The 27,486-nt window shown below is 38.6% G+C and overlaps 1 protein-coding gene and 1 non-coding gene across 10 annotated transcripts in view; one reads left to right on the top strand and one right to left on the bottom strand.

The window, feature by feature from the left end:
- The window catches only part of Dennd1a (DENN domain containing 1A), a 453,328-nt gene that overhangs the window by 19,812 nt on the left and 406,030 nt on the right, over nt 1-27,486 (top strand). For 7 of the 9 annotated variants that reach the window (XM_048342185.1, XM_048342167.1, XM_048342121.1 and 4 more), the window contains one exon: nt 11,002-11,072. In XM_048342185.1, the coding sequence (XP_048198142.1) occupies nt 11,031-11,072 (42 nt within the window). In that variant the 5' untranslated portion in view covers nt 11,002-11,030. Of the gene's footprint in view, nt 1-7,790; nt 8,344-10,981; nt 11,073-27,486 lie in introns of those variants that run through there. The other 2 variants (XM_048342141.1, XM_048342160.1) reach the window with 2 other exon arrangements.
- On the bottom strand, nt 17,741-17,848 carry LOC125342030. The gene has a single exon (XR_007209131.1). It is a non-coding gene; the product is annotated as a U6 spliceosomal RNA (small nuclear RNA).

The raw sequence follows: 27,486 nt of genomic DNA, 5'->3' as shown, positions 1-27,486 counted from the left end.
ACATATTTCTATAAAGAGCTCTCTGAGACACCTTAAAATTATATGTAAAAAATTTCAACTTAGATACATTTTCCTGTGCTTCACTTCCATTTCCTCAGCCACTCTAGTATTGCTACTGTAAACAGTCTCCAGCAGGTTTTAGACAGACAGCATGGTGTGGTGGGAATGCATAGTTTTGGGGATCTGAAACTTGGGATTCAGTTCAAGTCCCACTTACCTTTTTAGCCTCAGTTTCTATTACTATACAATAGAGATAGTAATACCATTGTACTACCTAATGAGGTGTTGTGTGTTTATGTGTGTGCATGCACATGCATGCACAACTGTATATGCCTGTACTTGGGCTTGAAAGTTGGCTTGGGAGGGGTCCCTTAGCTTTTTCACTCAAGGCTGGTGCTCTACACTTGAGCCACAGACTCACTTCTGGATTTTTTTTTTCTTTTCTAATTTGGGCGTTAAGTAGATAAGGGTCTTAGGACCTTTCTGTTCAGGCTGACTTTGAACCAAGATCCTAAGATCTGAGCTTCCTGAGTAGGTAGGATTAGAGGCATAAGCCACGCACCTGGCTTCTGATGTAGTATTAGCAGCCAACTCCAGAAACACCAAGAATTCCAAGTTAACCATACAATATTACACACATATCCACATTCTATTGATTGAGGGCTGTAAGTGGTATATCAGAAGCTATTAATTGCCTGTATTTTTTTCTTTGTAGAAGACTGTTACTTCTTCAGTCTTGGTAAAATGGAACTTTCTTTCTGAATGTACAATTTACCACTTATTCTTATAAAGACCCCTTTTCTTATTCCCCAGACTATTGTTTCTGTTTAGTTAGTTTCTGGTTTTCTGAATTGTTTTTAGTAACAGTATTTAAAAACTTAATAGTATTAGTATTTAAATAGTATTTAAAAACTTAATATGGCCTAGTGGTTGAGTGCCTGCCTCATATACGTGAAATCCTGGGTTCGATTCTTCAGTACCACATATATAGAAAAAGCGAGAAGTGGCACTATAGATCTGAGGTAGAGTGCTAGCCTTGAGCAAAAAGAAGCCAGGGACAGTGCTCAGGCCCTGAGTTCAAGCACCAGGAGTGGCAAAAACAAAACAAAAGAAAACAACAAAACACAAAACTTAATAGTTGAGTCATTGTAGATTACTTATAAAACCTATTGTTGGTAAGATGATTTTTTTTTTTAATTTTCATTTTTTGCCAGTCCTGGGGCTTGAACGCAGGGCCTGGGCACTGTCCCTGAGCTTCTTTTGCTCAAAGCTAGCACTCTACCACTAGAGTTACAGCATCACTTCTGGCCTTTTCGGTTTATATGGTACTAAGGAATTGAACTCAGGGCCTCATGCATGCTAGGCAAGCAGTCTACCACTAAGCTACATTCCCCGCCTGATGATTTTTAAAATAACAGTCTCTTACATTGGTTTATTACCTTTTAGTTTACAACGCACTTTTTTCTTTCATTTGATCCTGGAACTTTCAGATACTCAGGGCAGATGTCATATCTTGTTAGGGAGGAAGCTTAACTGTTAAATGGTTTTTTCTAAAATCTGTATTGAGTAAAAAATCAACTTGGAATTTGACCCTAAATCTTCTGAAGTTTAGATTGGAGTCTGTTATAAACCACACATCCTTACTATGAAAAAGTACTGGTAAAAGGTAGGTTAGAGATATTGGTATTAATGAGTGATTATTTTTCTTGAAATATTTTTAAACAATAAGGAGCAGAAAACTTGCCAGAGTAGTATAGTTTTTTTTTTTTAAAGCAACAGTTTAAAGTGAGGTGCTTACTTGCTCCCCTATGACCCTTGTCAGTATTCTTTTCCTATATAAGAGCATTCTTTCTCTCTCACATACACACATACACACAAACACAAACATATACAATACTGCCATCACATTTAGGAAATTAATAGTTTTATTAGTATACCTAATCCTTAGACTTTATTCAAATTTCAGTAGTTGTTTCAGATTCACTCCTGATAGCCAGTGGCTCCAGTTCATAATTACTTACTACATCCAGTTGTCATGCCTCTGATTCCTGGTGCTGGATGAGATCTTCATGCTTTCCTTGCTTTTCAAGACCTTGACACTTTGAAGATTATAGGCTGGGTAGTTTTTTTTTTTTTTTTTTCCAAGGTACCTCTATTTGAGTTTGTTTTCTCAGATTAAGCATCTCTGACAGGGACATTACTGAAGTGATACTGTATTCTTCCCATTGCAATCTAGCCATTTGTCTCCTTACTGATAGCAATCACTTTGATGATTTGATTGAAGTAGTTTTTGCCAAATGTCTTCACTGAGAACTTATTGTTTTTCTCCTTATACTTAATAAGTATTTTGTGGAATAGCACTTTGAAATTATACCAGTACTCATTTTTTTATTAAGCTTCCAACTTACTCATTATATGTCAATGTAGACTCATGGTTTCCTGTTTTATATGGTAGGTAAGAATCTTTTAATATAATTGATTTTGATATTTACTTTGTTCCTAGATTTGGCCAATAGAAGCCTTTTCAAGCTAGCTCCTGTGTTCTTTTGCTATGTCCTTATCGTTCTTTGGATACAATAAGATATTCCAAGTTCATTTTGTACTTTCTCTGCCCATTGCTGGAATTAGCTATTTCTCCAAGGAACCCTAGTTCCCTTTAGAGCTGATTTGTATTTAGAGGCCAAGGTTTGAGTACTCACTGTGCTCATTGCTATTGGAGTATTGCTGCTCCCATTGCTGCTCCCAAGCTCTCTCTGCAGACAGAGCCAGGAAGTACATATATAAAGTCATTTATATTTTATTTCTCTAGCAGTAAGTTCACACTCACATCTCCGGTTCAAGTCTAACTTCGTAAAAGTCATCTTCATTTGCTGTTATCTTCAGCTATGAGACATCAGGTTTCCTTAAGCTTTCCTTTCTTGTGCACAGATTAGGTATCCTGGCTCTTCCCCTCCAGCCCTTATGTGTATGCTGTCCACATTCACCTTGCTTTCTTGGGATCACAATGGCTATGTTGGTGTTTCTCTGCTCCTTTCTCTGCCTACTTTGATCCAGGCTCTCCTGAACAATCTCTTCATGTTCTGATCCTCCCTACTTTGATCCAGACTTTTCTGGACAATCTTCTCATGCCTGTTTGAACTTCTACTTAGGGTGCCCTTGTGCTTGTGGACATGATCCTCACTCTCTTTAACTCTGACACCCTATGGTATAAGCTTCCCTTAAGTGCCTCCCACATAATGTCTGTGCTTTAATAATGCCCTCACTCTGCTCTGTCTCCAGCTCCCTACCCCAGGCTGTTAACCTGCATGCATATTTTCCTTAGTCACTTGGTCTGGACATCTCATGCCAGGCCAGTGTGAGATGGCACTCGCACACTGGCTTGTCACCAGGTGGACATCCACTTTGCTCTGTCTACCTAGTAGCTTCAGGACTAAATTGTTCAGAAAGAGAAGAGTACAATTTAGGGAAAGAGGAGGTTTTACTTTGTTTTTTTTTTTTTTTAGGGATAAATATGTTTATCTGTAATGATATAATGTCCTTGGAGATTACATTATTATTGTTGAGCCTAGATTTTATGCTTTTTGGTTGGCCCATGAGAGAGTTTATTAAAACTATATGAAGCATGGTAACCTTGCTGAGGGGTACTCAGCCTGTCTCTGCTTGAAATACAGCTAAAGCTCACTGGTTCAGTTACCTTGGTTGCACAGAGTGGTTTAAGAATCTTTATAGTGATAATATGGAAGATAAAATTTTGTAAGTCTTTTCATAGGATTGTCTGTGTTTCTTTATATCAGTCTGATTTTGAGAACATTATTAGAAATGAAAAGTTAAGTGTAGTGTCTTGAAATGACTTGTTTGTATAATTACCCAACTAAGTTAATCACTTTTAACAAGTCTCAACAATGACTTCATTCTCCAATGAAGGTGTTAACTTGTTATGGGTTAGAAAGCACCCTTTGATACAGCATTTTCAGCCTGGAAAAACGGCTTTAATTTCAGAGTCCACTGAAACAAATGGAGACTTGTTGGAAATATTAACACTACCTTTTTACTTGTTTGTTTAGCTTAAAGGAATCAACATTTATTAGGTGATGTTTGCTAGCATGCTCTGAAGTATATACTGTTTCAGTTGACCATGTTATCAACATTGAGACAGTGCAGTTAAGAGGAATTTTAAAATATTGTACTGTAGCCCCCTTACATCTGAGCTTATAACTGTAGAAGCACCATGCTGAAGCTGGGCTTGAAGTTGTGAAGGCCATGAAACAAGATGCTCTAATATTTTGTTTGTTTCAATCTGTAGTTTTGTACTGCACTTGGGAGGGCAAGGGGCCTAGCATTGTGGCATGGGTATATATGCAGTCCAGATTCATTTTGTGAAGAGTTAGTATCTCACCTTATCTGGTAGTGTGTTGTAACCGAGAAAAGTAGATCCTAAATTGAAAGCTGATGATCCAGCAGAGTGATCAATAGCTTGATGCTTTGGGAAAATAAAACCCCAACCATTAAGCTGTTCCTGCTGCCTGAAAATTGTCAAAGCCTTTGTTTCATGACTTCAAGCTGAGTGTCCTTAATCATTTTGAGAACATGGCCCTGAGCATTGAGTCCCTTCCAGTGAATCACTGAGAATTGTGTTCAGCAGAAAGATATTGAATAGAAATGCTCTCTTGTCTTTCTCTAAGCCTTCATTTTCCTGGAAGCAAGAACTGATCAGACTTCCCTTCTTTCAAACCCATTGTGGTTGTTTGTGTCTGTCATTTTTCTCTGTTTAAGAGCGGAGGCTGTTGTCAGCAGGTGTGACTTATTGATACCCTTATCTCTAAAGGAAAACATCTTTAAAGAGTAATAGGTGGAAGTGGTGTGTATTCTGTAAATTACCTCTTGCCACAGAAAGAGAAGCTAGAAACTCCATGTCAGATGTTGGAAGAAAACTGATTCATGAAACATTTATTGTACCAGGTGTCAGACTAGGTTATGAGAAAACACAGTTGGTGCCCTCAAGGAGCTACCAGTCTGGTGGGGAAGACACATATTTAATTGAAGACACAGTAGTGGTTCTCAACCTTGGCTGCACTATGTAATAAATTGAGACATTAAAAAACATAATACTGATGCCTGGGAATTCTGATTTAATTGGTCTAGGGTGTATCCTGGCCATCAGGATTTTTAAAGGCTCCCCAGGTAACCATAATTGCACTGGGTTGAATGTGGTAAGGGCTTGGAGAGTAGGAAGCACAGAGTATCTTGGGAATGTAAGGAAGGGCACTTAACCCAGGTTTACTTTAAGTGGGGGTGCAGAAAACTTGCCAAACAGGAAGAAATGCTGTAGCCCAGGCTTGATATATAAGGGTTTGAAGTGCAAGAGGCTGCTGGTAAGTCAGGCACTGGTGGCTCATGCCTGTAATCCTAGCTGCTCAGGAGGCTGAGATCTGAGGATCTCGGTTTAAACCCGGCCCCGGGGCAGCAAAGTCCATGAGACTCTGATCTCCAGTTAACACAGTTAACTATCAAAAAAGCTGGAAATGGAGCTATGGTTCAAAGTGCCACAAAAAGCACTAGCCTTGAGCAGAAAAGCTCAGGGACAATGCCCAGGCCCTGTGTTCAAACTGTAAGATTGATACAAGTATGTGTGTGTATACCCCCCCTCCACCCCAATGAAAAAAACTTGGTAAGTCTGTACCTTGCTGAACAGCAACTGAATAAACCTAGAACAGGAATGGTGCCTTTGGAGTTTGGTTTATGATAATTCTGTTGTTTCTTTTCTTTGGGCCAGTTTGTCCTCTGTGAGCTTTACTGTCTTCATTTCTAACCTGGGACTGATACTACTTACAGGGATGTTGACAACCTGGGCTAATATTTATAGCGGTGTTGAAGATTACCTGAGATGATACGTGTAAATGCTTAACAAGTGGTGAGAGCAGTATGATAATGGTATTATCATCAGAATTGGAGCATGGTTTGTTTGAAGAGCTACAAGTGGTTCTGGTGGGATCTTAGGGTGCAAGACTACAGGAGATGGGGGGTGGGTGGCAAAAATATACTAGGCAGGTGAGCAAGGCTTCAGATCTTGGAGTGTTTAGGAGAATAAGGCAATTAATAATGTGATATCATGGCAGAACCAGGACATTTCCATGGTAATATGTTAGATATATCATAAAGCGGTCTGGGAAAACTTGGGTCCATATTGGAAAATTGGCTGTGACTATGGTATTCTCAGCATCATTGCGTGTTCTAAATTAGCAGTGAGTGTTAATAGGACAGAAATAGGATTTTCAGTTCCTTTAGCCAAGTAGTTAAAAATACAAGTTTCTTGAACAGCAATAGGGGAGCAAGCAGTCTCAAGGTGGTCCCTTGAAGTTGATTCAGCCTTCATTGTTTACCGATTTAATGACAGTATGAAGAATTGCTTGTTCATTTGCATTTATAAGAAATATTTTCTAATTTATATTTTGATTTGCAAAGGAATAGAAAGCACTTCCATCTGCATTGGCTTCCCTGGCCCTTAAAATAACTTATGTATATTTGTTACATTATATAACTTTTCATAACATTAGTCACCACTTCTTCCATAAGGCAACATGTAAATGGTCATAGATATGCATGACTGTAACTTATATAATTATAACCAAATTGTTCTTAGCATTTTAGTCTTTTGTTCTTCTTCTTCCTCCTCCTCTTCTTCTTCTTCCCCTCTCTCTCTCTCTCTCTCTCTCTCTCTCAAGATACTGTTATAATTTTTGGCTCCATGTACTTTTGGCTGCCACCTATTTGAACTGTGTAAGTACCTTAGGTGGCTTATTGTTTATTATTCATTGTGGAGTGATTCAGTAACGGATAGCAAGAGAAGAAGGATAAGCACCATTTAGGTATTCCCTAAATACCTCTTTTCTTTGAAATATACTCTTTATTGCAAAATACTGCTGATGGACTGTTGAGGTATACTCTATTTTATATTGTATGCCCTAGATTATTAGGAAGAACTCCATTAAACAACATTACTGATTCTTAAGAATGTGGTCACCAGTCTGCACCAGTATGAGTTCCATGCTTGGTAGAAATGCTAAGTTTTGGGTCCTACCCTACAAACTCTGGATGTGGGGATGGAATATTTATTTGGTCAGGTATCAAGGAAGCATTACATGGTGACACTGTCGGTGCTCCCCAGCAGTTACATTTCAAAGACGAAGCTTGACCGAGGCTACCAAGGTTCAGGGGTAAATAAATTCAGAAAATAAAAGGTGAATAGTATGATGGAAAAGATCTTTCTAAGGAGGGCAAGTATAAGCTGAGGGCAAGTATAAGCTGAGAGGAGCTATCTAGGTGAAGACCAATACAAAAGGCCATAAAATTGGGATAAATTTGGTGTTCTTGAGTGATAGAAGAGGCCAGTGTGGCTAGAGTTCAGTGGGTATGGAGAGAGACGTCTGAAATAAAGTTGGAAAAAGCTCAGATCATGTAGGTTTGTTTTTTTCCATTCCTGGGGCTTGGACTCAGTGCCTGAGCACTGTCCCTGGCTTCTGTTTTGCTCAAGGCTGGCACTCTACCTCTTGCAGATCATGTAGTTTTTATGAGTTTTCTTTCCCCTTTATTTTTTATTGTGGAAAAATGCACATCAATGTTTTCTGCTTTAACCTTTCTTTTTGATTGGTCATGGGGCTTCAACTCATGGCCTGAGCACGGTCCTCCTTGAACCTCTTTATGCTCAAGGCTAGCACTTACCACTTAAGCCACAGCTTAAGCTTTCTGAGTAGTTTATTGGAGATAAGAGTCTCAAGAACTTTTCTGCCCAGGTTGGCTTTGAATCGTGATCCTTAGATCTCAGCCTCCTGAGTAGCTAAGATGACATGTGTGAGCCACTGGTGCCCTGCTGCTTTAGCCACTTTTTGAATGTTCAGTTCAATGGTGTTAAGTGCCTCCATATAGTCATGTACCTATCACCACTATCTAACTCCAGAACTAGAAGTATGAGTGTGTGGAAAACTTTGAGGGTGTTTTTTTTTTTTTTTTAGCAGAGAGCTCATATAACATGAAAGCATTACTATCTGCTACACTGAGGTAAAATCATGAGGGGAGGGGTTAAAAAGTATGGATGTGTTGAAGAGTGTCCATGGGTTCTGAGGACATGCAGAACACCTTTTGAAAGCAGTTTTAGTACAGAGGAATGAAATTCTGAAATGAATAGTTGCCAAATAGTCTTAAGAAAAATATTTTTTTAGAACTTGGAGGGAGTTTTCCTGAAGCTTTTCAGGTTATACTTCCTATTACTTATGAAAGATGTCCTGAGAGCCTTCCTTTCCTTTCTTCAAATGCTTTACCTTGGGATCTTGAGTGGAAGGAATGTCTGTATGTGGTATTTTCCACAAATGTTTAATGGAGCCCCATCAAGTCAACAGTGCTATAATTGAGGTGTAATAAAGGTGATCTGTCAAGGATGCTAGTATTATGGGTTCTGGGAAACTTGGTGTCTTTTGATGGCAAAGTCAATGGTATTTGCTTCTGAGGGTGCCATATAAAGCACAGAGGACTCAAGGATAATTCTGTTTTGCCAGTTTGAAAAATTGATAGAGTTCAGGAGATTAAGATTTGAGGAATAAAAAGCATGTTAAAATTAGAAATGCTTCTTAGCCATCTTAGAGAAGATATTGAATAGATAGGGAATTTGGAGTCTGAAGAGGTCAAGTTGGAGATAAGATTTTGGGGCTTGTCAGCATATACTTAAGTAATGAAAGCCACAGTACTGAATGAGATAATCTAAATAGTGAGTGTAGACAGAATCCTCTTGACTAAGGATAGCTTACATGAGAAGAAAATGGCAAAGAAGTAGCTGGGAGGAAGAATACCAATAGTGAAGGAAAGGGAAGATGGTGTTTTCAAGGAGCAAGGCAAGTCCATCAGTTTTGTGAAACACCAGGAGGCTTAAACAAGCATCAGGAATTGTGCATGGTAGCACATTTTAGCCACGTAGAGGTCTTTTTTTGTTGTCTTTGACTAGTTGTTTCAATGAGTGGGTTCAGAAGCTTGGTTGAGGAATGTTAAATGAAAAGGACAAGTAGACAAAGATAGGCCATTCTTTAATTAGAGGTATCAGTCTGTATGAAATGCTTTCAGTGTTTTAAAATTTGGTATATAACACCTCCCATTTGTGTTATTTTAATTTTAAGAAGGCATAAAACCAAATTTAAGTAATGAGAATTTGAGTGAAAAAGTATGGATATTCTGAAGAGTGTCCATGGGTTCTGAGGACATGCAGAACACATTTTGAAAGCAGTTTTAGTACAGAGGAATGAAATTCTGAAATGAATAGTGGCCAAGTAGTCTTAAGAAAAATATTTTTTTAGGATTTAGAGGGAGTTTTCAGATTACACTACCTTTTATTTATGAAAGATAATCCAAGAGCCTTCCTTTCCTTTCTTCAAATGCTCTACCTTGAGTGGAAGGAATGTCTATGTGGTATTTTCCACAAATGTTTGGTGCCAAAGAGTGCTGACTTTGTCATTTTGTACGCTCTCACAAGGAAAGATTTTTTAAGGCCTTCTTGAAACTTTAGTTTTCTTTTGAGTAAGATACTCTAGTGTCTGATTGTGTGTGTGTATGCGTGTTTGTGTGTGTGTATTTGTGTGACCTCACTGACAAGGTATGTTTAAGTGTTTTGAATTTGAGAGCAGTCAACTCTTCAAGGCACTTATTTAAAGCTTTTAAAAGCCTACATTTCTCTTCAGTGAAAAAAATAAGTGAATATTCTTCCTAAGAGAGATAACTAGATTCTTGATTTAGAAAATAAATTTTTCTTCTAAGGTCGTAGAGAACATATTGCCATAAAAATATAAGATGTCATTATTTTGTATATTAGGAAGAAAAAAATGCTGCCATTTGCAGTTGTAAATTGCTATAGGTTGTAAGAGATGTGAAAGCATCAGGAATCAAAATTGATGTGAGAGTCAATGAAACAGAATTTAAGCACCAGGAGGTGGGAATTCTGGTCCTGCCTGTGTTTCTCATTAGCTGTGGATAAGACAAGGTATTCCTCACCTGTGTGCTGCCAGTAATACCTAACACACTCACTTCCCAGTATTATGAGGACGATGAAATGAGATAATGCAGTTGTTTTGGAAAGTAGGTTTTACTGGAAAAGTCAGAGCATTTCTTTAAATTTATAAATACTACAATAGTGCATTTATAAATACTACAAAGCAACTCAGAAAGTTCCTTATTGACCTTTATTGTCAATTTAAAAATAGATTTAAGCTATTGATATTTGAAAGTATAGTATCTGCTGCATTATTTTCATTCAATATGTAAATAATATCTTTATTGTACCTTTGAAACTAAAGAGAAAATGCAAAGATAATATAACCACAATATTGCTACCATCTAGAATTAATTCTGAAACATGAAATATTTATCACGTAAGATTTAAGAATATAAAAACATAAAGAAACTTATGAATATTTTATCACCTAAAAAGGTGAACGAGTATAATGGTGAACATAACACATAAATGCCAGTACTGGTGAAGGTCCCTTTGTATCTTCAATGTAGATTGGCATTCCATCTTAATATTCTAATATAGAATACTAGTTCTTCTATTTCAGTCTTTAAACCTCTACATAGCAAGTTAATTTTGTTATACGAGTATTTTGTCCTGTGATGTGAGAGAGAGAGGGCTTCATTGTATTAGCATTGCCTTTATCTGAATTTCCTCAAAAATTCTGTCCATTGCTTTGGAGATTCAGCTGTGGAAATTAGAAATAAGACTGTCAGGTTGTAGTAATAGTTAACTTATATATTGTTCGTAGATAATTTTTATGTTTTTTCTTAGGTTTCTAGTTAGATAATTTTTATTTTGTAGATCAGGAAGACTGTGGCTCAGAAATTAAGTAGCTTGTTCATTAAGTTGTGGAACTAATGATTTTAACCAAGATTTGTCTTGTACTATAGCTTATATGTTTTGCTAATGCTGCTTCTATTCTTGCCAGTAATCATGATCTATTTCTTTTGTAGGCAAAACCCAGAAACCACGTTTGAAGTATATGTGGAGGTGGCCTATCCTAGGACAGGTGGCAATCTTTCAGGTACTTCGCTTATTCTATTATGATATGATGTTTATTGTAAGACAGCCACATACATGGAAAAGATGTGATAATCTTAATGAACTGTTAACAATATTAAGTATTAAGTTTTGAGTGTCTTCTTTTTCCATTTCCATATAATCACAGGAATGGGGAGTAAATAGTTTGAATTGAGTCACTGCCTTAGCAGGCTTGTAGTATGGCTCTATTCATTGTAATCATTGGGTCTTGGTTTGCATCTGTCACAGATGCCTTACTAACGAGCAAGGCTTAGAATTAGGTTAGAGGATACAAACGAATGGAAAGGGAATTCTCTTCTGTTAATGAAGAAAATAACATTTTGATCTAGTGTTGTTTTGCTTTGTGAACCTTGCCAAATATTAGGGACTCTAGGTCCCCACAAACAGACACCTGCATGTATTGTTTAGCAAGAGTGAGTTTACTTGGATTTGAAACTTTGCATGATCCCCACCCATCTCAAGTTTTCTGGTTCTATTTTCACGTGTGTGGATTGAATATTACGACTGTATTCGCCCATCATTCCTTTTTCCATTGGTTTGCTTCCTCCCCCTTAGTCTCTTCTCTCCTCATATAAGACTTGCTTTAGCTTCCTGGTATTCATTTTGTTATGTAGTGCCTGTTCATGTCCCTTGCTCTTTTTTTTTTTTTAAAGTGCTTTCTTATTTAACCATCATTGGTATGTAAATTGTTTATATATAATGGATATTTATTATTATTTAGTTCAGATGTCTTCTCTATGGCTTGGCTTTCAAACCTTCTTGGTCTTAATAATATAATTCATATTTTCCTGTTCTACCAATGTAAAGATACTTGCTTTCTAAAGCAATTTATGGTTTCCCTTTCATATTTAGGTCTTTGCTAAAGATTTTAATTTTCTGGTAGATTACTAATCTCTAGGAAAGTTAAGCTCTAAATTTGCTTCATCATTCATGATTTGTAAAGGTTGGGTTTTACTAACTTTAAGGTATGTTATTGCTTCTAATAAAAAGTTTATTCAATGATCAGGTATTTCAAATAATGCTTAAAAATTAGCTGGTATTTGGGAATGACTTGAGAAAGGCTGATGAGAAATATTTCTAACTTAAAAAAACAAAACAACACAGCTCTTTTGTCTCCCAACTGAGGAATATCTTGTGACAAGTGATCTCTTATTTCTACTTAGAAATTGCATTAAGACTTCTAAAATTGAAGGGAATATCTGCTAAAGATTTTACAGATAAAGTTTGGGTATACAAATGAACTGATTCTGCTTCTTTCTTGGCAAATGTGCTAGATTTCATGGTACTGTTACCAGTAAATAAGATGTTACTGAATATTTGACTATAGACACCTTTGCTTGCTTCTGTAACCTTGTATTTAATAAGATTTGGTATGTTTGTCTTTTCCTGATATTTATGCTGCATTATTTTTGCAATTTTAGATGATTACAAAGAATGTGTCTTATGATTAAGTCTTTTGTTCCTTGGATCTGTATCTCTAATGTGTGCCAAAGTATCTGGGCAAACTTAGATATCTAAGCCTATACAGTACTGGTGTCTGGGCATAATCTTCTCTTTGAAGTTTGTTTGCATCCCCCTGGAGGGATTAAATCCCTGCTGTGAGAAGGTGGGTTAGAAAGCACTGAAACTACTTTATGGGTCTTTAATTGGAAGACTTAGTATACATTTTGTTCTGTAAACTTCTGTGGGAGTTTTAGTCTTACAATTTTTTGCATACTGTGGTATGTTATGTTCTCATGGTGAATAAAAAATATGTATACTAAATTTTTTTGAGGCATTTAATAACACATTGGCAGATTATTCTAGAGTATCATTTTACTATTCATCTTTAACATTTCAATAGTTTGCTTAGTAATTAATTCTTAGGGCATGCACAAAATTTAAAAAAATGAATAATTACAAAGAAGAAAAAAAATACCTACTGTTAATCTTTCTAGCTATTTATTTCCTTGTTTCCATGTGTATGTTTGTGTGTATGTATAGATAAAATGCATAATTTTTTTTCTGAACTGCACTGCACCTGTGTGTGTTTTTCTTGCTCTCCCAATTAGACCTTAAGCTTTACCTAAAAGTATTTATTATATAGCTTTGGAAAAAAATCATATTAGTTGTTATGATCATATTAAGTGGATGTGCAATAATTCAGTTGGATGTTTAGATTATTTCTAAGATTCTATTGTAAGTGTTGCCAATGTAATAATACCATTATGGTTTGGTATAGCGCTTGTCATTTTATTTAAACAGAAATTGGATCATTTTGAGTAGATCTTTGCTCTGCTTTGTTCTTTTTTGTTTCTTTTTTGCCAGTCCTGGGACTTGAACTCAGGGCCTGGGCACTGTCCCTGAGCTTCTTTTGCCCAAGGCTAGCACTCTACCACTTGAGCCACAGCACCACTTTTGGCTTTTTCAGTTTATGTGGTACTAAGGAATCGAACCCAGTGTTTCATGCATGCTAGGCAAGCGTTACTACTAAACCACATTCCCAGCTCCCCCCCCCCTTTTTTTTTTCCCTTCCTGATTCTGGGACTTAAACTCAGGGCCTGAGTGCTGTCCCTTAGCTTTTCCAGTCAAGGCTGGTGATCTTGAGCCACAGCTCTACTTCTGGCTTTTTAATGGTTAATTGGAGATAAGAGTCTTATGGATTTTTCTGCCTGGGCAGGCCTTGTACCATATTTCTCAGATCTCAGCCTCCTGAGTAGCTAGGATTATAGGCTTGAGTCACCCAGGCCCAGCTCTGTTCTCAATTTAAAACATTTTAATTCTCTCTCTTCTCTTCCCTACTTTCCTTTCCTTCCTCCTCCCCTTGCTTTCCTTCCTCTCTTGCTTCCTACCCTCCTTCTTGTCTTTTCTTTATTATTTTGCCAAGTTCCATTTTTGTGTACTCTAGTTGCTATCTTTGTTTAGGAATTCATCTTTCTATAAGGATCCTAAGGGGCTCATCTCATGCTATGAAAGCTTTCAAGGCTGAATTCAGCCTGTGACCAAAGGTCTCAGAAGAGGGTGCTCTTGCAAGAGAGATCAGCCTGCAAGGTCCCATGATCAGATGGTTCTAGCCATGCAGAAATTCTGGAATGCATTTTCAACACAAGTCTCTCATTACAGCTGGCATCTCTGAGCCTTCTGATGGCGTTCTTTCTGGATAGATGCTTGCTTAAACCTGGGAGAGTGGCAGCATTGGTTCTTCATGGCCACTCTGCAGAACTACCTTTTCCTGTGTCCAGTCCCTTTATAGCATTTTTAGTGTGTTAGACCCATGGCCACTTTTCTTTTTTTTTTTTGGCCAGTCCTGGGCCTTGGACTCGGGGCCTGAGCACTGTCCCTGGCTTCTTCCCGCTCAAGGCTAGCACTCTGCCACCTGAGCCACAGTGCCCCTTCTGGCCGTTTTCCATATATGTGGTGCTGGGGAATCGAACCGAGAGCTTCATGTGTAGGAGGCAAGAGCTCTTGCCACTAGGCCATATTCCCAGCCCATGTAGATGGCTATTGCTATGTGATAATATTTTTGGTTCTTCTGTTCTTTTTTTTTTTTTGCCAGTCCTGGGCCTTGGACTCAGGGCCTGAGCACTGTCCCTGGCTTCTTCCCGCTCAAGGCTAGCACTCTGCCACTTGAGCCACAGCACCGCTTCTGGCCATCTTCTGTATATGTGGTGCTGGGGAATCGAACCCAGGGCCTCATGTATATGAGGCAGGCACTCTTGCCACTAGGCCATATCCCCAGCCCCACTTTTCTTTTTATTGTCAAGATGATGTACAGAGGGTTTACAGTTACATACTTAAGGTAGTAAGTATATTTCTTGTCATACTTGTTACCCCCTTCCTCATTTTTCTTCCAGCTTCCCTCCCCCCACTTTCATCAGCTGTTGGGCCCCCTCTACTGTATTTTTTTCACCCACTTTCCACTCATTCTGTGCCTTCCTCCCAGCTTCCCTCAGATGTGCACAAGTATACATCATATGTGACGTAAAGAATATGGGATCCTCTAAATACTATAAGACTAATTAAAGAGAAGTACTTTGTTTCCTTATCTTTGAATTCTCTCAGTGTGTATATTATTATTTTTGCCAGTCCTGGGGCTTGGACTCAGGGCCTGAGCACTGTACCTGGCTTCTTTTTTGCTCAAGGCTGGCACTCTACCTCTTGAGCCACAGCACCACTTAGGGCTTTTTCTGTTTATGTGGTGCTGAGGAATCGAACTCAGGGCTTTGTGCATGCTAGACAAGCACTCTACCACTAAGCCATATTCCCAGTCTGATTTTAAGTATATGAAGTAGTGCTCGGGTCTTACTATTCAGTGCATTTCTCCTAAGACTGTCATTTTTTGGTCTCACTGTGTATTGGTATCTTGCTTTGTCATGTCTCTTTGCAATTTGATTCTAATAACGCCATAGCATGGAGACTATGCACCGTTTGTCTCTCTGTTCTTGGCTTGTCTCGCTCAACATGATTTGTTATAGTCCTGTCTATTTCTCTGTGAATGCCATTATTTTATCATTTCTTTTTGTAAAATTTATTAATTAAATTTTGTTGACAAGGTGTTGTGCAAAAGGGGTACAGCTATATAATAGGGCAGTGAGTACATTTCTTGTTTTTGTAATTTATTTATTAATTAAACAAAATTTTTTTGACAAGATGTTGTGCAAATGGGTACAGTTACATAGTAGGGCAGTGGGTGCATTTCTTGTGATATCTTACACTCTGTTTTTCTTTCCCTTCCCTAGGTCAGGTAGACATATATACAATACACAGTGTACCAAGAACATATACAGTAGCCATGTGGCCTACGCCCAAGAAAATTCGCCTAGGGCTTTAAATGTAATGTTGACATTAGACAATATGTCGACAGTAGTCTTATATGAATGTACATACATAGCTTTTGAGCTATTGTATTCCACTGAGAGGTCAACTTTTGACCTTTATATGTTGAGTAGTTGTTTGGTTTTAGTTACATAATGTTGGGTCGCTGACCCAATCCTGTGGGAAATACCATTAGACAAGCAGTTTTTGGTTTCACAGACCTGGTCTCTACTGTCTCTCCGTCACCCCATCTTAACAGTCATATATCAGGGAGATCATGCCCCTTTGTTTTCTGTGTTCTAGGCTTGTCTCGCTCAACATTATTTGTTCGAGTTCTGACCATTTCCCTGCGAATAACAATATTTTACCATTCCTAATCGCTATGTAGTATTCCATTGTGTATAGGTACCATATTTTTTGGATCCATTCATCTGTGGAGGGGCATCTGGGTTGTTTCTACATTTTGGCTATTGTGAGTTGTGCAGCGATAAACATGGGAGTGCAAATGTCTTTTTGATATCTTGGGGCCTGCTGTTCCAGATAGATGCCTAGGAGTGGTATGGCTGGGTCATAGGGTAGGTCTATATTGAGCTTTTTGAGAAACCTCCATACTGTTCTCCAAAGTGGTTGTACTAATTTGCACTCCCACCAACAATGGAGAAGGGGTTCTCTTTCCCCGCACCCCTTCCAGCATTTGTTGTTGCCTGAGTTCAGAGGATAGGCCATTCTAACTGGAGTGAGGTGGTATCTCAGGGTTGTTTTTATTTGCATTTCCTTTACTACCAGGGATGTTGAACATTTCCTCATATGTTTCTTTGCCATTTTTATCTCTTCTCTTGTGAAGTCTCTCTCTAGCTCCTTTGCCCATTTCCTAATTGGTTTATTGGGCTTGGAGGGGCTTAGTTTTTTGAGTTCTCTGTAGATGACAGATATTAGGCCTTTGTCTGTTGCTGTGCTGGTAAAGATCCTTTCCCATATGGTTGGCTGCCTTTCTATTTTGGTGGCTATGTCCTTAGCTGTGCAGAAACTTTTTAATTTGTCGTAGTCCCATTTGTCAAGTCTCTCCCCTATTTGTTGTGCCCCTGGGACTATATTCAGGAAGTTCCTTCCTGTGCCTATAAGTTCTAGCGTCTTTCCTACTCTGTCCTTCAGTAGTTTCAAGGATTCAGGTCTGATATTGAGGTCTTTGATCCATTTTGAGTTGATCTTGGTGCATGGTGATAGGCTTGGGTCTACTTTGAGTTTTCTACATATGGCTGCCCAGTTCTCCCAGCACCAGTAATTGAAGAGGCTATGTTGATTCCACTGTATGTCTTTAACTCCTTTGTCGAATATCAACTGACTGTAGGAGTGCAGTTTTATTTCTGGATCTTCAATTCTGAGCCATTGGTCTTCTGGTCTGTGTTTATACCAATACCAGGCTGTTTTTGTTATGATGGCCCTATAGTCGAGCTTGAAGTCTGGTATTATGATACCTCCTGCACCGCTTTTTTTGCCTAGAATTGCTTTGGCTCTCTAGGTCTTTTGCTGTTCCATATGAATTTATGGATTGCTTTCTCTATTTCAGTGAAGAATGTGACTGGGATTTTGATAGGGATTGCATTGAATTTGTATAACAATTTGGGCAATATGGCCATTTTCACTATATTGATTCTGCCTGCCCATGAGCATGGGAGGTCTTTCCATCTCCTTGTGTCTTCTTTATTTCCCTTATTAGATTTTTATAGTTCTCATTAAATAGGTTCGTCACGTCCTTGGTTAGGTTGATCCCTAGGTATTTTATTCTTTTTTTGGCTACTGTAAATGGAATTGTTTCCATAATTTCCTTTTCTGCTTGTACATTGCTGGTGTACAGAAAAAAATATGGAACACTTCACGAATTTGCGTGTCATCCTTGCGCAAGGGCCATGCTAATCCTCTCTGTATTGTTCCAATTTTTAGTATATGTGCTGCCGAAGCGAGCACTACATTTCTTGTGATATCTTACGCCCTTGTTTTTCTTTTCCTTCCCTAGATCAGGTATTGTATATTTTATCACTTCTAATGTCTGTGTAGAATTCCATTGTATAAGATACCACATTTTTTGGATCCATTCATCTGTAATGGGGCATCTGGGTTGGTCCCATGTCTTAGCTATTGTGAATAGTGCAGCAATGAACATGGAAGTACGTACAGGTGTCCTTGTCGCATCCTGGATCCTGTTGCTCAGGGTATATGCCTAGGAGTGGTATGGCTGGGTCTTAGGGTATGTCTGTGTTTTTTTTTTTTTTGGTCAGTCCTAGGCTGTAAACTCAGGGCGTGAGCACTGTCCCTGGCTTCTTTTTGCTCAAGGCTAGCACTCTGCCACTTGAGCCACAGCGCCACTTCTGGCCATTTTCTGTATATGTGATGCTGAGGAATCGAACCCAGGGCCTCATGTATACGAGGCAAGCACTCTTGCCACTAGGCCATATTCCCAGCCCCGGGTATGTCTGTTTTTTGAGGAACCTCCAGACTGCTTTCTAGACTTGTACTAGTTTACATTCCCACCAGTAGTACAGTAGGGTTCCCCTTTCTCCACATCCCCTCCAACATTTGTTGTTTCCTGAGTTCAGTGTATAGGTCATTCTGACTACGGTAATGTGGTATCTCAGGGTTGTTTTTATTTGCATTTCCTTTACTGCCTTGGCCACTTTTTAAAAGAAAGGGATAGACAAGAAATACAGAAGGATTTTGTGAAAGGTGTAGTGCTTTGATAGTTGAATTGTTCAGTCACCTGGGTGTTACACAAAATCTCTTAAATAATTATTTAAAGTTGCTTTAAAATAATTTTCCACATTTCTGTATTAGTAGGATCATGAAGAAAACTGGCACTTAGCTGACAAGTTATTTAGAGCCAGATTGGTTATTTTTAACTTTTAACTTTTGTCTTATAGGACAATAAGTGTGTTCTACAAGCTTTCTTTGAATCTGTGGTCATAGTGAATTCTCAGTATTATTATACATTAAAACACCTTTTAACCTAAATTAATCCATCTGTTTAGAAATAACGTGTGTATATGCAAAATAAATGTATGCGTAGGTGGAAGATGCTCATATGAGAGTCAATTTTTGTTCCAGAGTAAAATATTCTTGAGAAACATTACCTAAATTCATCATCTTATTCTTCTTCAGTAATCATAAAGCAATCAATTATTATAGCAGACTTAGAGAACGGTAATAAAAGCCAGGTGCAGGTGGCACATACCTGTAATCCTAGCTACTCAGGAGATCTGAGGATTGTGGTGTGAAGCCATTCCAGGTAGAAAACTCCATGAGACTCTTTTTTTTTTTTTTTTTGGCCAGTCCTGGGGCTTGGACTCAGGGCCTGAGCACTGTCCCTGGCTTCTTTTTGCTCAATGCTAGCACTCTACCGCTTGAGCCACAGCGCCACTTCTGGCCATTTTCTGTATATGTGGTGCTGGGGAATCGAACCCAGGGCCTCATGTATATGAGGCAGGCACTCTTGCCACTAGGCCATATCCCCAGCCCTCCATGAGACTCTTATCTCCAATTAACATACTCAGAAAAAGCTAGAAGTGGTTCTGGGCCTCAAGGGTTAAAACACTAGCCTTGTGCAAAAGAAGCTGAAGGACAGCACCTAGGCCTGGAGTTCAAGCCTCAGGACTAGCAAAAAAAAAAAAAGAGAATGGTAAAAAAAATAGCTAACTGTGTGTGTGTGCGCGCACGCGCGCGCGCGCTAGCCATGGGGCTTGACTCAGAGTCTAGGCATTATTCCTTAGCTTTTTCCCTGAAGTCACTCTGTTACTTGAGCCACAGTTCCATTTCTGGTTTTTTGGTGGTTGATCAAAGATAAAGAGTCTTCTGAATTTTCTTGCTCTGGCTGGCTTCTAACCACAATCCTCATATATGTCAGTCTCCCGAGTAACTAGTATTCCAAGTATTGGCCATATTGGTGCATTGCAAAGTAATGAACTTTTATTGAGTCTTGCTATATTTCTCTCTCTGTGTCTCTCTCTTTTTGACACTACTGGAGTTTGAATTCAAGGCTTTATACTTGCTAGGCAAGTGATAATCACTTGAGCCATGGCTGTATTCCCCCCAAAAGCCTTCCCCAGTCATATTTCTTACTATAACTTTCAAACAGTTCTCATGTTTGAGGAAATTGAAGTTCAATGAAGGTGGACTTGCCAAGTTTGGATAACTTACAAGCATAGAATCAGCATTTTTGTGCCAGTACTATGGCATGAACTCAGGGAGTCATGGCTTCATTTGCTTGTTTGCTCATGGCTGGTGCTCTTACCACTTGAGCCATTCCTCTAGTACATTAGAGATGGATTCTCAATGGACTTTTATGCTCAGGTTGGCTTTGAACCACAATATTCTGCTCTCTTAACTCCTGAGTAGCTAGAACTATAGGTGTGAGCCACTGGGCCTGGTTGGTACATTGTTAATAGGTTTCATTATGATATTTTTCTCACATGTATATGATATATTTTGGTTATATCCTTCCCTCCAACTATCTCTTCTGTGTTTGGTAGAACCAGTATTTTAACTTCATTTGTGCGGCATTTTCAAATTGCTGCACAAGCAATCAGTGGTGAGGAAAAAAAATGAGGTAATGTTAATGTTGAGAAAGAGAAATAACTTGTATAGAAAAGAGGAGGGGAAGCTTTGTTCATTAGTTATACAAAGGATTCTTATGATTCTCTGATAAGACAGCACCAGTTGGTTTTTCTTTCTTTTTCTTCTCTTGAATTTTCCAATGAGAGTGATTTCTTCTTGTGGAGTATTAGTTATGGACCTTGTTTTTTCTTAGTAATATAATTGGAATAAATTTCCATTCACTCAGAAGAAATAAATTATTAAAAACAGTTTTGCAATTTTCCAAACTCTGAATACTTGACATGCTAGTTAGAAAAAGTCTTTTTTAGGATACATATGTGGGATACTTCATCTCATTGTACTTAATTTAATTTTTATTGTAAAATAATAATTAATTTTGGGGGAGCTGTACTAGAACTTGAACTTCGTACTCTCTCTGTTTTTTTTTCTACCTGCTATGCCATTTGAGTTATGTCTTCATTCTTTTTTTTATTGTTTTGACATAGAATTTTATTTTATAGCCCATGCTGACCTTAAACTTGTGCCTTAACCTCTTGAGTGTTGGGATTATAAGCCTACACCATCATGCCCAGCTTTCACTGTACTTTTTTAATTGATTTGATAAAGGCAGTACAACTTTCAGAATTGTTGTGAACATTGTTTCTTTTACTCAAAATTACTATAATAATGATTATTTCTTTAAAATAGAAGTGAGTCCGGTGAGAGCTCATTATAATAAAACATTTCTCTACCACCTTATGAAGTTAGAAGTGCTATGTCAATTATATAGGTATGAAAATGGGGCTCCATGAGGGCAGAAAGTATGTCCTCATTGTGTCTGTATAGTTCCGAAGCTAGAAAAGCACCTGGTAAATAATAGGCTCTCAAATACTGAATGATTAAAGCTTAGAGGTGGGAAATAAGTTGTCCAAATAATAGAATTATGACTTGAATCCTAGTCTGATTTTATTCACTTGAAAGTTTTATGAAGACTATCACATATATATATCATCATACACACACACACACACATATATATATATATATGTGTTAGGCTGTTAGCTTTTTAGGAGTTCACTGATGTGCTCAGCATTAAAATCTATGCAAGCAGTGAGTTTATTGACTTTTTTTTTTGCCAGTCTTGGGGCTTGACCTTGGTGCTGTCTCTGACCCTCTTTGTGCTTAAGGTTAGTCCTCTGCCACTTGAACCACAGTGCCACTTCCAGCTTTGGACTTTTCTGCCTGGGCTAGCTTTTTTTTTTTTTGGCCAGTCCTGGGCCTTGGACTCAGGGCCCGAGCACCGTCCCTGGCTTCTTTTTGCTCAAGGCTAGCACTCTGCCACTTGAGCCACAGCGCCGCTTCTGGCCGTTTTCTGTATATGTGGTGCTGGGGAATCGAACCTAGGGCCTCGTGTATCCGAGGCAGGCACTCTTGCCACTAGGCCATATCCCCAGCCCCTGCCTGGGCTAGCTTTGAACCACGATCCTCAGATCTCAGCCTCCTAAGTAGCATGGATTACAGGTGTGAGCCATAGGTGCCTGGCTTCACTGAATTAAAAAAAAAACAAAAAAAAAAAAAAACCGGATCATTGGCTGGGTGCTGGTGGCTCATACCTTTAACCTTAGCTACTCAGGAGGCTGAGATCTGAGGGTTGCGGTTCCAAGCTACCCCAGGCAGGAAAATATCTCCAATTAACACCAAAAATATCACAGAAGTGGAGCTGTGGTTCAAGTGAGAGTGCTAGTCTTGAGCAGAAAAGCTCAGGGACAGCACCCAGCCCTGAGTTCAAGCCACCCCAGAACTGGCACCCCCACCCCAAATAAAAGGATTGTTCTGTGTGTGTGTGTGTGTGTGTGTGTGTGTGTGTGTGTGTGTCTTGGTTGTGGGGGCTTGAACTCAAGGCCTGGGCACTGTCCCTGCTCTTCTGCTCAAGGCTAGTGCTTTGCCACTTTGAGCTACAGTGCCACTTTTGGTTTTCTAATGGTTAATTGGAGGTAAGAGTCTCATGGGAACTTTTCAGCCCAGGCTGGCTTTGAACCATGATCCTCAGATCTCAGCCTCCTGAGTAGCTAGGATTATAGGCATGAGCCACTGGTTCCCTGCTTGTGTGTACTTTTGAATTTTAAAAACAAGTCCCCTACAAATGCCAGTCTCAGAGCTACATTCGCTGAGAATCAGCTATGAAAAAGGGGACACAAATAGCACCTTTATGCAATTGCAGGGATTAAATGGGAATGCATGTTGCATGGGACCTGAAAAGTTCTTTAGAAATGTGAGCTGTTGTTATTTTGAATTATTTTAGTTTAAGGCAAGAGTTTATATATCTGTAGAACTCTGCTCCTCAGCAATCATTATCAAATGAACATAGCTGACAAACAAAATGAGTAAAAGCAACTTAGCCCAAGTCTCTGCATTAAAACTTAAATCTTTTTACTCAGAGAAAGACCCTTAGCTTATACCTTAAGTGCTTTTGGTATAACTGGAGGATTTGTCTGTCTTATGATACTCAGCAAGTTAGTGATTATGTTGATGATGTTAACCATTGTCTTGGTTTGGTTAGGTTTCTTTTCATTGCAAGTGGCAGCAGCTAACGCTGACTTACACATAAAGGAACATTTACTGGTTCCAAACACAGAGCCGTCTAGTGGTTTCACTAAATCCACATCTTCTATTTATGTTTTCAGAAACTTGCCTTATCTTTATCTCATGATCTTCTGTCTTTGTTTAGTTCATTTCTGGACAAGTGCTCCTAATACAATGACAAAGATATCTACTAATGAATCCAGCCTTATATTCTACCAATTTAACTACCAGATAGCAAGAGTATCTTACAGTATTTTGAGCCATAGTCTTAGGGTTGATTGTAATAGGCTTCTTTGGCTCATGTGCCCATCTCCTAAGGTTGGTAGATGAGGGAGTGTGTGTGTGTGTGTGTGTGTGTGTGTGTGTGTGTGCGCGCGTGCATTTATGTGTTATTCAGTATTACCTGATCCCATAGTCTGAGAGTGGGGTATCATTCTTAAGAGGAAAGTCTGGGGCTGTTACTAGAGGAAGAAAGGTTGGATGCTGAAAAGATAATGTGTTCATTGCAGACACCAAGAAAAATGAACATTCATGGTATTCTTATTCTTCTATTTTTTTTTTTTTTTGGTCAGTCATGGGGCTTGGACTCTGGGCCTGGGCACTGTCCCTGAGCTCTTCAGCTTAAGGCTAGTGCTCTACCACTGAGCCACAGTGCTGCTTCCAGTTTTCTGGTGGATAATTGGAGATAAGAGTCTCATGGACTTTCCTGCCCGGGCTGGCTTTGAACCGCTATCCTCAGATCTCAGCCTTCTGAGTAGCTAGGATGACAGCTATGAGCCACCAGCATCCGTCTTCATGGTATTCTTTTTAAAAATGCAGAGAAATGTATAATCTAGTTTGGAAATACTTTCAATGAAAATGATAGACGTTTTAGTGATTAGGAATGTAGATCTTAGCTGGTTGACGGCTCAGATCTGTAATCCTAGATATTCAGGAGGCTGATATCTGATGATTGAGGTTCTAAGCTAGCTGGAGCAGGAAACTTTGTGAATCTTTAGTCACAAAAAAGCTGGAAGTTGAGCCATGGCTCAAGTGGTAGAGAGATAGCTATGAGCACAAAAGCTTATGGACAGCACCCAGGCTCTGAGTTCAAGCCCCAGAATCAGAAAAAAAAGAGTAAACAAAGGAGAAAAATAAGTGTAGACCTTCATCTTTCTTGAGAACTACCATATGCCAGATAAAGCTGGTTTTCCAGGAATTACTTGATTGTAATATTATCACTTGTCTAATTCTTTATTCACCTGTTCTCCAAGCATTCACTGTAGGGTCAGCACTGTGCAGGACTGTAAAACATGGAGTGCTAGCTCTACAAAACAGAAACTAGGCGTGTGTTTTAAATGCTTAGAAGACTTTGAAGAAAATAAAAAATCCTTTAGGAAGTTATATTCTAGCTTTTGAACTTCTTTTGGTATTATTTTACAACACATTTTGCATTTCATTCTTTTGGTTACATTGAAAACATGCAGCCTGCCAAAGGCTTTCATTAGAAAAAAAGCTTTACTGAAGATATCACCATGAGCTTGCTTTGCCCAGCAGGAGACTTTAATAAAGTTGCTCAATTTAAAGACAGTTTCTTTTTAACCTTTAATGTGTTCATAGGCATTAGAAATTGCTGCTATCATGAAATCCTATTTGAAGAGAAAATAGATTCACATTAATTGCTGCCTAGATTATAACAATGTCATTAAGTAGCTGAGGATAATTTATAACAAAAACAATGTAATGGCAAGTCTATAGGCTTTGAAATCAGATATACTTGAGTTCAGATTCTTTTGCCACTTATTGTTTGACCTTGGGAAAGTTATTTAAACTGAATTTTAGCTTGCCCAATGTTTAAATGGAACTTATATCTACTTGTCAGGTTGTTTTGTAAATTAGTGATAGTATGTATTAAAACATCTTAACATAGGACCAAGTACAGTCTAGGCATACGTGCGTAGTGACAGCATCATCTCTAAATTAAAAACAACAACAACAAAATTTACTGCAATTGTGATATCAGTAAGAGGGTAAATATTTTGATACATAATATAGTGATTGTTATATGAAAGATATAAAAACTTACTGGGCATCGGTGACTGGCTCACACTTGTAATCCTAGCTACTCAGGAGGCTGAGATCTGAGGATAGTGGTTCAAAGCTAGGCTGGGCAGGAAAGTCTGTGAGAATCTTAGCTCCCTCCAATTAACCACCAGAAAACCAAAAGTGGAGCAGTGGCTCACAGTGTTAGAGCGCTGGCCTTCAGCACAAAAGCTCAGTGACCAGCACCTAGGCCCTGAGGTTAAGCCTCGTATATATAAGTACAAAAATATATATGTATATATGTATGTATGTCCATATATATATATGAAAATTTACTTAATGAAAAGAAAATTGCCTGAATTGACTTTTTTTTAATTTTTAAAATCTAGGATTAATTCTGAGTTCTCAGAATAACACTTTGGATACTTTAACAATTTATGATCAATCTCTGTTTTTTTTCTTCTTCCATTTATGTGTCATAGTTTAACAAGAACCCAGTGATCGGTGCTTAGTTGCTGGAACTTTTATTTAAACTGTCCATTAGTGAGATGATCTAGATGTGAAAAAAATTAAACTACGATCAGAGATTTACTAAAACAACTCATGGAATATGGTCTCTAGTTTAGTGTACATTTATCCCAAGTTTCTGTCCTCAGCAGTTGTAACATCTGATACTCAGAATGATAGGATTGGCTTCTTAGACATGAAAGGAAATTTCCATTAATTTGTTAGGTTTTACTTAAATTGAAAGAAAAAACTGACAGGAATATTTGGGATTTACTACACAGACTAAAATGAAAAATACTGTATTTTCATTATACTCCTGCATGAAGTTGAGAAGCAGCTAAGCAATGGATATTTAATTTATTCTCCTTTCCTACTAAATGTTTTGGTTAATAAAACTCATCTCCTTGTAAGATACATCCTCCTCCAATATGATATAGTGAAATTTGAAGTTAGTCAGATTTGTTTCTTGACTTGATTGTATGACTTTGGGTCAGTGACTTAAGTTGTTCTCTTAGTTTCTTGAACTATAAAATGGGAATGTTGATGATACATTATTGTGAGGATTAAATGAGAGGATAAAAAAGAACATAGAACATGACAGTATACCTCTCTTAGAAGAAAAATGATTTGGAATGGTTTTGATTCTTCAAACTAGAAACAGAGAGTCATCAGGAGTCTGACCTGCTGGAGCATCAGCTGCTGTATGATGGGCTTTGTGATTCTCTTCACTTGGTAGCAGGGCATTGAGTTGATCTTGAGGGCCCTGGGCCTTTGAGAAAGTTTCACTCAGTTGCTTTCTTGCCTCCAACAGCCCCAGCAAGCCCAGTTTAGGTCTTTTTTTTTTTTTTTTGCCAGTAATGGGGCTTGAACTCAGGGCCTGAGCACTGTCCCTGGCCTCTTTTTGCTCAAGGCTAGCACTCTGCCTCAACAATTTCTTTTTTTTTTTTTTTTGGCCAGTCCTGGGCCTTGGACTCAGGGCCTGAGCACTATCCCTGGCTTCCTTTTGCTCAAGGCTAGCACTCTGCCACTTGAGCCACAGCGCCACTTCTGGCCGTTTTCTGTATATGTGGTGCTGGGGAATCGAACCCAGGGCCTCATGTATATGAGGCAAGCTCTCTTGCCACTAGGCCATATCCCCAGCCCCTCAACAATTTCTTAATCCCCTGTGTGAACCCTGCAATAATGTTACCTAATTTATCTTGAGGTGGCTGGGACTGTGGTTTTGTGTTAGAGTGCTTGCCTACCATGCACGAGGCCCTGGGTTCGATTCCTCAGTACCACATAAGCAAACAAACAAAAAATTCTCTTGTATTTGCTAAATGGAAATGCAGGTGATTCAAGGTTTTACAGTTCAAGGCCAGCCTGGGCAAAAATGTGCCTGAGACTCCATTTCAACCAGTGACCTGGGTGCAGAGGTATACACCTGTCATCCCAGCTTAAATAGTGTCAAGGTCCAGGCCAGCCTGGGTATAAATATATGAGACCCATTATTAAACAAGCAAATAAACAAAAAACAAGCAAAAAACAACTGAGGGCATGGCTCAAGTTGTAGAGCACATGTCTTCACAAGTGCAAGATCCTGAGTACAAGTCCTAGTACTGTCGTCCTCCATCACAACTCATCCATCCAACAATTTTTATCCTAAGTCTGTTTGTGGTAGGTGTTAGAGATGGGTCTTAGAGGAGGAAAACATTTGCAAAGTCATGAAGGAATATTTGTTTATGGTTTTATTAATAAAAATACGCTTTTCTGATTAGTTTGAGGGAGATCTTGTGCAATCATGCTCCCTCCACAAAGGGAGCTGCAGCTTTATTTGATGCACAGATGTGTCCCTAATATCTAGTACCTATTAGTACTTATTTGTTGGTACTTAACACGGAGAACTTCTATATTTAGATTAGCTTTTG

The sequence above is a fragment of the Perognathus longimembris genome, chromosome 1 (assembly GCF_023159225.1).
Source record: "Perognathus longimembris pacificus isolate PPM17 chromosome 1, ASM2315922v1, whole genome shotgun sequence".
Lineage (NCBI taxonomy): Eukaryota > Metazoa > Chordata > Mammalia > Rodentia > Heteromyidae > Perognathus > Perognathus longimembris.
This window is presented reverse-complemented; position numbering and strand designations above follow the sequence as displayed.